General features: G+C 37.3%; 1 protein-coding gene across 1 annotated transcript in view; it reads left to right on the top strand.

Moving 5' to 3' along the window:
* LOC149796461 (uncharacterized) overlaps positions 1–13,694 on the top strand; it is a 170,775-nt gene that overhangs the window by 96,987 nt on the left and 60,094 nt on the right. The window contains exon 10 of the mRNA XM_089960569.1: positions 5,268–5,371. Within this exon, the coding sequence (XP_089816695.1) occupies positions 5,268–5,371 (104 nt within the window). The remainder of the gene's footprint in view (positions 1–5,267; positions 5,372–13,694) is intronic.

Raw genomic sequence — 13,694 nt, 5'->3', positions numbered from 1 at the left:
ACATCTCTGTGGAAGGCATGGAACATTGTCTGTTTTTTCACCCATCTCTGTGGAAGGCATGGAACATTGTCTGTTTCTTCTCCCATCTCTGTGGAAGGCATGGAACATTGTCTGTTTTTCCTCACATCTCTGTGGAAGGAATTGAACATTGTCTGTTTTTTCTCACAGCTCTGTGGAAGGCATGGAACATTGTTTTTTCTCACATCTCTTTGGAAGGCATGGAACATTGTCTGTTTTTTCTCACATCTCTTTGGAAGGCATGGAACATTGTCTGTTTTTCCTCCCATCTCTGTGGAAGGCATGGAACATTGTCTGTTTTTCTCACATCTCTGTAGAAGGCATAACATTGTTTGTTTTTTCTCCCATCTCTGTGGAAGGCATGGAACATTGTCTGTTTTTTCTCACATCTCTGTGGCCTCTGTTGATAATTTAAGTACTTGTGCCATATATACAAATAATGCTTATTCTTAACAATCATGAAATTTTTAAAACCCTGCATAAAATGAAAAACTTAATGAGTCTGTCATATCATTGCCAGGTGGCACAAAACATATATTCTCATTATCATATTTATCACTTTATACTTGAAACTTTGAAACAAGTTCACTGTCCCAGTCAACAGGAACATCATTGTCATAATTATATAGGCACTCTGAGTCAACTTCCAGCTGTAATCCAAATCCATTGCTACACAAAATCATTTAGTTTGTCAAATTTGCAGGCATTTTTGAAACAATTTTTATTTTGTGGAACTTGTTTTTTGATTCATTCTTATGGAATTTTTTTTAGAATGTCTTTCCACAGATGCCATGTTGTGTAGATGTCTGCCAAAACTGTCACCAGAGAAATTACGTCTGTAGTGACTTAAAACAAACATTCAACATTTATCTTCTTCTGCAGTTTTTAATTACTCTTGGTGTTACAACTGTCTGTTCCATTTTCTAAGAAAACCCCATCATAGCCCTGTCGTAGCCTTTTCCCGTTAAGAACTTAGTTCTTTATATCTACAAATTCATGTTATAATCTTTTTGTTTGCCAACACTACACATTAACATTGCATATGTATTCGAATGTTGCTTTAATAAACAAGTTCACAGGTGATATATCTTGTTTTTCAATCCGGAAATCTACAGGTAATTTTTCACGCAGTCATCTCTCTTGTTTACTTCTTGTATACAGTGTTCTTTGTGCATACACAGGGGTGTACATGGTATGACACTGCATACAACCAGGTGAGTTTCACAGCAACAAGTGATTTCATTATTCCTTTTTTACAGGAATATTAGAACAGTCTGTGGGTCAGTGTTGACACCAAAATAGACCCTTGTGATACTCACACAGATTGCATAAGTGCTCAAAGTGCAAACGGGAAAAATCGGTCTTATATCAAGGCCAGGGGAACCTTCCCTCCCTGTATTGTTCAGAATTTTCCAAAAAAGAATCTCTTATAGGTCTCTCATGTTGGGACAAACATCTTTGGAGGCTGGTGAAGCTCCTCCTAAAGATTAGGTTTAGACCTAGTTTCGAGAAATTGATCAATTTCCCCATGTAGGGAGACAATGAACATTTCTCATGTCTCTAGCAGTGTGCATGCCACAGGTTGTGGATTGCTCCCTCACATCAGGGAGGTAGAGAATTGCAATAGTAGGTTGTGCCCTCCCATTAGGGAAGTTGAACACTGCAATAGCAGGTTGCACCCTCCCTTTAGGGAGGTAGAGCACTGCGATAGCAGATAGCACCCTCCTGTTCGCAAGGTAGAGCACCACACTAGTGGGTTACACCCTCCCTTCACAGAGGTTGAGAATCACAATGGTATGATCACAACCTCCCTTTAGGGAGGATGAGCACCCCATCAGCAGGTTGCTTCCTCCCATCAGGGAGGTAGTGCACTGCAATACATTTATTGCTTCTGGCAGCATGTTGCCCCCTTCCATTCAGGAGGCAAAACACCACATCCAGGACGCACACAGTGATGAATCAGTTGAAGATGAGGTCTTCCCCATCAATCATTCATTCACCTATCAGTAGGGGGACATGACAACACCCAAGCTTCCTCCTCCCCCCTTTAACTTCATACCCTGTTCAGGATTCACAATCAATACACTGGACTCATGCTGGGATGGTGACTGCATTAGTGTTCCCATTCCCAGTGCCTATGAACCTTTATGGGATGTGAGGCCTTCCACCTCAGGGCCTTTGGTCCATTATGCATCCATGGGCTAGTGGACCTTGCCCGTACAGTTGAAGTGATGCTGCAGCTCATGTTTACACCATCACCTGATCACCAGGTGGATTCCTTTTGGAAGATTTAAGGTGATAGATTTAGGTAGTATATGTGTGTGTGTGATTTGGATTTTTAATCTAGCTTTAACAATTTTTCAGTCATATTGCTATGATATCTGCAGTGTGGCAGTTTATAGTGATGTCTACCATGGGCATCATGCCACAGACACGTAGCATCATGTCCCACCAAGTCACATTATCCTGACACATGGTCAACCAGTCCTAACACTAACCTCTTAATGCTGAGTACCAAGAGAAGCAGCTGCTAGCACTATTTTATGTCTTTGGTACGATTTGGCCAGGGCTCAAACCCTCGACCTCTCACATCCAAGGCAGATGCACTAACCACTAGACCACTGGAGCAGTTTCATCTAGGGTAGACAGACATTCTTGTCACCCCTCTGTAACTCATGATGAACCAGGGACCATGTGACAATGAGTGCTCCTATACCCCTTTCATCAAGGGACATGATGATGCCCAGCCACTCTCCAACGTCCTTGACTATGATGATGATGATGATCTCTCTCCTCACTGACTCCAGTGAATTCTAGACAGAAGCTGTGGCAATGACACCTTCTCTTAGGCCCTCCTCTTCATCTCAAATAAATGAGGAAGAGGAGGTTTGGTCCTTTGATAATGTGGTTTACCATATGTTACCCCCCAGACTTGTGTCCCCAACCACCTGGCATACAGTCCATAAGGATCCTTTCCATTTTGGGAAAGATCTCTGGGGTACAAGCTCAACCAGACCACAACTCAATTTCGCTGTTTTTGATCAGTTTGACTATATCATCAGCCTACCCATGTAACTGACAAATTAAACTACTCAATAGCAGCAGTATAAGTAATTGCTGCTATGAAAATGTATTGGGGGGATAAATAAATTTTAATTATGCAATATCTACCTGCCACCTTTGCTGAATTCCCTCCTCCCACCGCAATCTGATGTTTTGCATAATTGTCTATGTCTGAATATAACTATGTAACATTTAGACTGGTGATCAAAATAAGAGTGGAGTGCATGGAGTAAATGGACAGTAAGTTTTCAGCAAGAAAATATGTTAGCTATGTGATAGTGAGTGGCAGGTAAGTATTGCATTTTTAAAATTAGTTTTATCCCAAAAAACTATGCATACATTTAGTTATGTGGCTCTTTTTATGTAAAGATGTCGCTAAATCTATCATTGGCCCAGTCTGTATCAGTGCATGTGCCAAGTATTGTTTTAACATCACCTGACCTATCTATAAATAATTTGGCACAGTTTGTGTCAGGATAACAGCAGCCTAACTATATTTCCAAATTTCAAGTGAGTTTTGGTTTCTTTTTTTAGTATGAAATTGAAATCTGGGATCAAAATTTGTTTCAATTTTCAGAATTGAGATGTTTTAGTTTAGTTAGTAATATTAATGAAATTTTGTAAATTCAACAAAGAATTTATTTTCCTAGAACTGGAAGTGAAAATTTAAAAGAAACTTTCAGTATTGTGAATTAAATCCAAAAGAATCCTAAATGTTTTATTACACGTCTTAAGCTTAGAATATTCCGAATGAATATAGTCTTGAATGAGTTGATGTACCAACAGTCTTGATGTATCACAATAATATAATCCAGAATGTCTTATACTAAATTCACAATAATCCCACAATAGTATTTTGGCCCAAAATGTTAATATGCACTTTGTAATTCCAATGAATAATTTAAATTTATTCCTCTCAAATTACATCTGAACACAACTAAAAAGAATTCCACATACTGAACATAAAGTAGGAATGAAGACTTTGTTGACAAAAATATCTTTATATACATTGACCTATGTCTCAGTAGCATTTTCTGAAAAAGCTCAGTCAGCTAATGGAAAATTACACCAAACTGTAAACATGTTTGCCTCCAGAATCTTCTAAGTTCATAATCAAGGCTAGGTCTTCAACTCAAATTCAAGTAAACATCTTAAATAATTGACAGTAGTCATATAGGCCAGAATTCTACACTCAATCATGGACAAAGATCAAGCACACAATATAAATGGAATATACATAACCATGTGTGTGTGTGTGTGTGTGTGTGTGTGTGTGTGAAGGAAATATGAAGGAAAAATTATATAAATATGGATAACATGAAAATTGCAAGTTTTTGAATTTGTTCAGCATGAATTTGATAATGAAGCATATTATTTGAGAAAACATACTCTATTAATGCTTAAAGGTTAACTTCTGTACAGGCAATGGCTTGTACAGATCTGACTTAAAGTTAAAGTGTTGTCTATTTAATTCAAATCCTTTTTGCATTGCTATTATTCTTCAGCTGCTTATTCATTTCATTCACTGATTTAAGCCCAGAGACATTTTAGAAGAATGTCCTGTTAATTGACAGAACCATTGAAAGTAATTTCATTATACTGTGACCATATATAGTTTTGCTTTCATTCCTAACATCAAACCTAGTTCTCTCCAAGCAGAAGTTGCTTAGACAAGGTAAAAGATGTAAATAATTTTGCTAAATTATTGACATAAAATATTAGCTATACAGCTGCCTCTTATAATAACCTGGTTATTCAGGTCTATAACCACTGAACATGATATGACTGAAATGTAGTATAGTGAGAATGATTAAATATTTGATGAATGTTTGTATTTGTGTCAATGGACAGGGGATGAACAAATGGCATTTAAACTTAAGTAATAATTTTACTTTACATAAATTAAATATTTTTCAATTCATGGGATTTGTGCATTTAATTGCCTCATAATGTAATAAATTTGTTAGATCATTGTGTTTTAGTTTTGGTCACGGGGGACCATATTTGTATCACTTTTTTTAAAAATCATTGTTATGAGGGGCATTATAATGAGGTACACGCTGTACAATGTAACTTTCTTGAGAGGTGTGCAAAACTTCTTACTGTGCAATCAATACAAATTTTACTTGTCACAAGGTCTGATTTGTTGGTTGTTTATTCATATTTGTTTCTAATCTTTATGATAGGAGTTTTCAAACCAAAACGACAAGTTGCTGAAGTTAAATCTACCTTACTACCACCATCTTTACCAATTCCAAAAGAAGAGGAAATGACGCAGAGAATTACTAAGGTAAACTACCTGTCTTTATTTGGAAAGGATTAGGGTCTCTAGAACAGCATTTGCAGTCATTGGTATCAATTATGTCGTGAGGCTACTTAATTATTTTGAGTTTGTTGTAAATATATAAAGTTGATGTATGAAAAATATCACTAAGTTTACAGTTATATGTACAGTTTTGAGAGGCTAATTCATCAGGGTTTGGGTAATAAGATGTTACAGTTTACTTTCATGGCTGTCTTTTATTAAATCCTTATATGATTGATTTTTGTGAGTTATTTTGGTTCAGAAATGTCTATTCCAATCTTACCATCTTTCATCATATTCATGCAGAATAATTGTGCCACTTTGTGGCATGACTTTATTTGTCTGCCATTTGCAACAGTTAGCTAAAGTGTCTGAAGAAATCAGAGCCAGTCTGAAAAATAAACAAAACAACAGCAGTGGTAAATGGTTCTACTTCAGGGTCTTTTAGTGATGTTATTGTAAGCCTAACTTGTATTACTATATTCACCACAATTTATGATATTTTCCCAATAATATTGCAATGTTTATACTATGAAGAAGCGTATCTAGCTAAGGTCAAGGTTACCTTTTTCCCCATTGATTGTTTGTAGACTATTTACATCTATGGAACCGGTTTTGATTGAAATGTGCTACTGCTGAGGACTCAGCTAATTATGGTAACATGCTACTCTCTATTAGTACTCTGGATCAAAAAATAATAATAATAATAATAATAATAATAATAATAATATAAATAATAATAATAATTAATAATAATAAAAATTAATAATAATAATAATAATAATAATAATAATGAATTTATTTAAAGAAGAAACTCATTTGGTCAGCTGAGCATTTTTGAGCTATAAATGGTTTGGGGTATCTCAGATCTTTATGATAGAACTGGTTTATATCTTTTTTCAAATGGAATATGACAATGATGCATTGCAATGGCGATATATCAGAATATCACTAATTTTTTTATGTGCTACATCATTTCCACAAAAAGTTGAATATAAAAAAACTATGGGCAGAAACTTTGCTTATAGATTTTGCCTCTAAGCTGAATTTTTTTTTTTTTTAAAATGATGCAATGCACTGAAGACTCTTAGTACAAGCTATTTATCTGTTGCCTGAGTGGCTCTGATTATTTCCAACACTTCAACTTGTTATTTAATAATAATAATAATAATAATAATAATAATAATGATAATGATAATAATAATAATAATAATAATGATAATAATAATCATAATAATAATAATAATAATAATAATAATAATAAATGTCTGCATATAAAGAAGATAACTCGGTTGATTATACTAATCTCCCTTGATTCCCTCTACAAAAAAGTATATATACATATACCATGCAAATGTTTCTCTGTCATAAAAATACCTATATAAGTAAGCACACTTACAAATACATATTAAACTTACATTATGAAAGTAGGAGGATTGAACTGTATATATAAATCTTTGTTTCATCTCTCCAGTGACTATGTTTTTAAAATAACTTTCAGTAGCATCTTCATGTATACAAAGCAGTTAATGATCACTTCTACTTAGCTATACCTTTAGGCTATTCTGTAAAAGTGTGGCATGCAGTAAAATTACATCAGTATTATACTTTGTCATAAAACAACATTAGGTAAAAAAGTAGAGAGATGTTCATACACTGAATTTATATATACAAGACTTTTTTTACACACTTTTATATATATGCAAATATTAAGGGCTGTAAAACAAACTTGTGATAAATTTGAAGATTAACACTGTAATAATTCCAGAAGTGAAACATGAACTTATATTTTCTAGTTTATTTGTTAATGTGAAGGTTTTAAATACTGCATGTAAAAATTTTATGAAGGATTTAATGTAATAAGCAAATCAAATGTGAACAGGAAGTGAGTTCCATATTTTTGCCCCTGAATACTGCAGACTTCCTTTGAATTTTTGAATGCAAGGCTTTGGTAAATTTTAATTGTTGTTAAAATTCAATCTTAGATTATAGGGAGAATAACAGTCATGTACTCAGGAACATCTCCTTTGATACATTTAAAAACCAGAACTACTTTCATAAAATGTGTTTTCAAGTCTAGTTTTAATCGTTTTAATTCCGTGAACATGTCTGATGATGATAAATCAATGGAGACATCATGTGAACATGTCTGATGATGATACATCAATGGAGACATCATGTGAACATGTCTGATGATGATAAATCAATGTAGACATCATGTGAACATGTCTGATGATGATACAACAATGGGGACATCATGTGAACATGTCTGATGATGATACATCAATGGGGACATTAAGAATCTGCTGAGCTGCTTGTTTTTGAAGCTTGTGAATTCTCTCTAGTTGGGAACTAGTACAATTTTCACATATTATTGAACAGTAGTCAGTGGTTGGAAATATATAAGCATTATAGTAAAGAATTCTGGACCAACACACATTGTCTACTTGTTTTTCCCACTTAAGACTTATGTCAATAGTTAATAGCTTCTCATAGTTTACACTTTCAACTACCTTATTATTAATTATAGTGATATGTCTTTTTAACTTTGCAAGTTTTTGCGATGCTCCCAACAGCATGCATTTTGATTAATTTATTATCATCTTTTTTGTTTTGACCACCCTTCAGTTGATGTAAGGCCTCAACTTAATTTGCATCCCAGGGTATAGATATTGCTACTTGTTGAAGAAATTCTTCCATCATCTGCAAATATGTCAGTATTTGTATGCTGAGTACAAAGTAGAAGGTCATTGATAAATAAAAGAAAGAGAAGGGAACCCAGTACAGAGCCTTGTGGAACACCATTTCTCTTACAACAGGGGGTAGAGTGGATATTTCCTATAGAGATTAGTTTATTACAATCATATAAATATGAATTAAACCAATTTTTTGTATAGTCATAAAATTTATAACAATGTAACTTATCAGAATGTCATGTGAAACTAGATCTACGCTTTTCTTAAAATCTAGAAATATTATACCAGTTGTGTTACCATTATTCATTTCTTTAGTCATTGATCAGTTAATAATGACTTATCCTGCTAACATTGTATAGCTAACCTATTTTCTTACTGAAAACTTGCCATCCATTCAACATTAATACATCCTCCCACACAGTGGAGAAAAGTCAGAACGATCTTTTGTCTACCGCTCTGTATGTCATATGGTCATGCGCAGAAGGTAGATATAACCTGTCACTTTTTTCAAAGACTCTATACTGTGTAGACATCTGCCAAAATCTATTACCAGAGAAATTATGCCTGTTATCGTGAATAAGCTTTTTATTTAGTCTTCTTGTTACAGATGTCCATTCCAATGTATAAGAAACCATATTGTTGCCTTTTCCCTTGTAGAACTTAATTCTTGAAAGGGCTTCTGAGGCTACCTCACCTTTCTTTTTTTCAGTGGACACACGTTTCTTACATATATAAAAAAACAATGGCATGGTTAAGTCCTTTTTGTTCTGAGGAAAATCACAATAGGCCTTGCCTAACATTGAAGACATCATTTCCTCTATCTTCAATTTCATGTTGTATAACTTTTATTTGCCCATGCAACATGTTGACATTGCATGTGTATTTGAATGCTGCTTTAATTAACAAATTTCACAGGTAAATTATCTTATTTTTCAGTTAGAAAAACTACAGGTAATTTTCATGAGGTCAACTCTATTATTTCCTTCATGCATATAGTGTTCTTGGTGCATACACAGGTTTGTACACCGTACTACACTGCATACAACCAGGCGAGTTTCATGGCAACATCATACAGTGTTCTTAGTGCATACACAAGGATATATGCAGTACTACACTGCATACAACCAGATGAGTTTCAAGGAAACAAATGATTTCAGATCACATTCATTATTTCTTTTATTATGGAATAATGTCAGAACAGTCTGTGGTGCAGTATGGCCCTTGGGATGCTCACACAGACTGCATAAATGCTCGAAATGCACACGGAAAAATCGTTGCACTTATGAATTATGGTCTTTTATCATTCCCTCCCCATCTTAAGAATTTTCTGGAATCTCTTCCAGGACTCATACATGGGGACAAATATCTTTGGCGACTGGTTAAGCCATTCCAGAAGGGATGTCTAGATGTTCAAGAAGTCAATTGACCTCCCCCCATAGGGAGATGACAAACACTTCTCACTTCTCTAACAGTGTGAATGCATCAGGTAGCAGGTTGCTCCCTCCCATTAGTGAGGTACAGCACTGCAATAGTGGGTTGTACCCTTCCATTAGGGAAGTAGAGGACTACAATAGTGGGTTGTGGCCTCCCATTAGGGATGTAGAGCACTTCGATAGCAGGTTGCACCCTTTCATTAGGGAGCACTGCAATAGCAGGTTGCACCTTCCCTTGAACGAGGTGTAGCACCACAACCATGGGTTGCACCATCCCTTTAGGCAGGTGTAAAACCACAACCATGGGTTGCTCCCTTCCATCATGGAAGTAGAGCGCCACAATATATACATGCTTCTGGCAACATTTGATCTTTCTAAGGAGGTAAAACACTGCACCATGATGCACACAGTGATAAATCAGTTGAAGATGAGGTCTTCTCCATCTATCACTCATCAGCCTCATGGTATGAGAACAAGGCAAGGACAGAGCTCCTCATTTGTCTCACTCAACCATTCTGCTCTGTGCAGGATTTGCAATCCATACACATGACTCAGGCTAGTGGCAGAGACTGAATCAGTGTTTCCCGGTTCCCAATTACATACCTATGAACCTTTATGGAATTTGGGGCCTTCCACTTCAGGGTCCTTGGTCCATTATGCACCTATGAGCTAGTGGACCTTCCATCACAGTTGAAATGTTGCTGTGGCTCGTGTCCCACCATCACCTCCTCACCAGGTGGCTTCCTTTCAGAATACTATAGGTGATGCATCATCTAGGGTAGACAGACATTCTCGTCTCTGCTTTGTCACTCTTGATGAACCAGGGACCATGGTGCAGAATACTCTTATACCCCTTCATCAAAGGACATAGTGATGCCCAGCCACTTTCCAACTGGAGTGTCTTTGACTATGATAATGACAATGTACTCTCTATCCTTGTTGACTCCAGCGAGTTCTAGAAAGAAACTGCAGTGATGACACCTTCTCTCAGGCCCACCCCTTCATCTCAGATGGATGAAGAAATGGAGGTCTGATCCTTTGATAAGGCAGTAAATGAGATTTACCATCTGTTACCCCCGGACTTGTGCAGCAAACCACAGGGCTTGCACACAGTCCAAAAGGGTCCTTTCTATTTTGGAAGAGATCTCGGGGGTACAAGCTTTGTCAGACCTCTTACTTCTTCCACATTAATCCACGATAGAGGAAATATCACTTAAGTTTTTGCAAGGCCAAAATATAGCTAGACAATGTAGAGATGGTCTGTTTTTCCCTTAAAGTTGAGACTGCTTCTTCCAGCTACTGGATATAAGATATACCCCAAAAGTGACCTATAACCTTCTCCTTTAGACGCCAATGCAGCCAAAGTAAGTGTTTTTATGAGAACCTGGGCATGCCTTCCCATCAAAAATATTGATGCCATGGAGCAAGATCCAGGTTACTTGTAACCACAGCTTTGCATGACAATCTGTTTTCAGTTATTTCTTTTAGAATGCTGAGAGAAACCTCTTTGAATCCAGCTGCATGTACAATGTGTGCTGGATGCTGTGGCCAGACATCTTGGCATGTTGTCTCTGTTGCAATGGCATTTATCGGCAAACTTTCTGCACATCCACCATGACCCTACATTAGACTCATCAAAGGTCTTGCTTATCCAGTCAAGACCTTCTAAGGGCTGCTCCTGTAGAAGCCAAGACTCCCCTTGGGGGCCACAATCCTACTGCTGGATCACCAACATTGATCTTTCATTTCCACTCTCTTGTCCATCACAATTGACCAGGACATGAGATCAGGCAAATTTCCCTCAGTGGCCATCTGCAAAATTTTTCAAGCAGGTGCAACCTGAATCCTATTTCCAAACTCTTGCTAGACCACCTCCTCAGTTGTTAGGTCCATGGTGCCATTCATCCAAAAGGAAGTTCTCTAACCCTCCTTCCTTTCCTACAGCAGAAAAAGGGGAGACAGCCCTAGCAAATTAACCCCTCTCCTACCATGAATCCCCTTCTGGCATGTCCCATTATGTGCTCGCCTTGGCCTCTTAGGGGCTTGGTCAAGCATCACAATGATGGGTGGGTCCTCTCCATCATAATGAGGGTTATTGACTCCAGTTTTAGGAACAACCCCCACTATCAAGGACCCCCATTTTCTTTTCTCAGTCCAATTTGGTGAAATTGAGGGAAGAGGTGCACACCCTTTTGTAGAAAGGGGCAGTTGAGAGTGTATTGAACAATCAGTCTCCCTCCTACTCCCCAATCTTTCTGATCACCAAGAAACATGGGACATTTTTAATCATAGTTGATATCTTCCTGCTCAACCAGTTTCTCATGGAGAAATCCTTCAAGATGGAGACAGCCTCCTCAATCTGGAATGCTCTTTGTTCAGTCAATTGGGCCATCTCATTGATCTTAAGGATGATCACTTACACATCCCTATTGTTTCCTCCCCATCTGGAAATATCGCCAATTTTGCCTAGACCAGAAAGTTTTTCAATTCTGGGTTCTGCTGTTTGGAATTTCTTCTGCACCCAGAGTCTTCACCTGGATCATGGTAGAGGCCTACCTCAAAATACTACATCAGTTCTCCAGTATTGTGACGACTGGCTGATTCACAGTGTCCAAGTTTAGACCCTTCATCAGGATTTGTTCTTCTGTTGGTCCACCATTACCCAACCTGAAGAGGTTGGAACTTGTTCCATCTTAGGTCATTGTTGATGTGGGGATGAACATCCTCACAAACCAACTTGGTCTGGATTAGGTAGATTGAATCCTGGCTCTTCTAGAGACAGTACAAGCATAACCCTGTTGTCTGCTGGTCTTTATCTTTGCTTGCTCAAAACCTAAAATGCCATTGCAGATTGGTTCCTTAGGATTTCTCTATATGCATCCTCTTCATTTCATCCTTCTTATGACTACTGCAGTGGCCTAGTGGTTAGAGCATCTGCCTCAGCTGAACCCCCACTGAATCATACCAAATGGTGCTAACAGCTGCCTCATCAGGCACTCAGCATTGAGAGGTTAGTGTTAGGACTGGTCGGCCTGGTGTCAGGATAATGTGACTGTGTGGGACATCATGCTACATGTCTGCGGCATAATGCCCCAGTGTTAGGCATCACTATAAACTGCCACACTGCAGACATCGTAGTGATATAACTGAAATTTTGTTACAGCTATGTTAAAAATTAAAATCACACACACACACTCATCCTTCTTGCAAGGTGAAAAGCACACACAGATTCTCTATCAATTGTGACAGTGGGTTGTGCCCTTCCATTAGGAAGGTAGAGCACTGCAACACATCTCATGTTTTTGTTTCTCTCTCTTGGCACATTGTTACAGCACAATATGCAGTTCAGAGAGATATTGAGTTTCTGTAGATGGACCTATCCCTCTGGTGAGAACAAATCTGTTTTTGATCAGTTTGATGAGAGCACCAGCCTACCCACATAAATGACAAATTCAGCTATGCAATAGCAGCAGGATAAGTAAATGCTATTAAAATTTAGTTTGTTTAGGTGTAAAACCAATTTTAATCCTGCAATACTTACCTGCCACTATTGCTGAATGCCCCTTCTCTCACCCCGCTCTGATGTTTTGCATAATCTTCATCTGTGAAAGGATGATAGGTAATATCTGCCTTATGCGTATGACCATGTGACATACAGAGTTGTGTGACCATGTGACATACAGAGTTGGTTGACCATGTGACATACAGAGTTGTGTGACCATGTGACATACAGAGTTGGTTGACCATGTGACATACAGAGTTGTGTGACCATGTGACATACAGAGTTGTATGCACAAGGTAATTCTGACTTTTCTCCACACTGTGGGAAGATATATTCACATCAAAGGACAGTGAGTTTTTGGCACAAAATGGGTTAGCTATACAATAGCGGCAGGTAAGTATTGCATAATTAAATTAGCTTTACCCCTAAGAAAACTACATTTTTGAAAGAGCTGTTTGATGTGAATGCTCCTTGCATTCTGACTGCTCATTGTGGGAAATGTATTAAAGTAGTTATGTCTTGCTACATGTTTTCCAAACATCTTTGATAAAGCTGGTAATATAGAAATGACTTTGTAATTTCAAGGATCACTTCTACATACTCATTTAAAAATAGGAGTAATTTTAGCAGGCTTTAGTTTATTTGAAAAGAAACCTGAAGTAATACTGAGGTTAATC

This window comes from Sinohyriopsis cumingii, chromosome 6, assembly GCF_028554795.1.
Source record: "Sinohyriopsis cumingii isolate HCF-2022 chromosome 6, ASM2855479v2, whole genome shotgun sequence".
In the NCBI taxonomy this organism is placed as follows: Eukaryota; Metazoa; Mollusca; class Bivalvia; order Unionida; family Unionidae; genus Sinohyriopsis; species Sinohyriopsis cumingii.
This window is presented reverse-complemented; position numbering and strand designations above follow the sequence as displayed.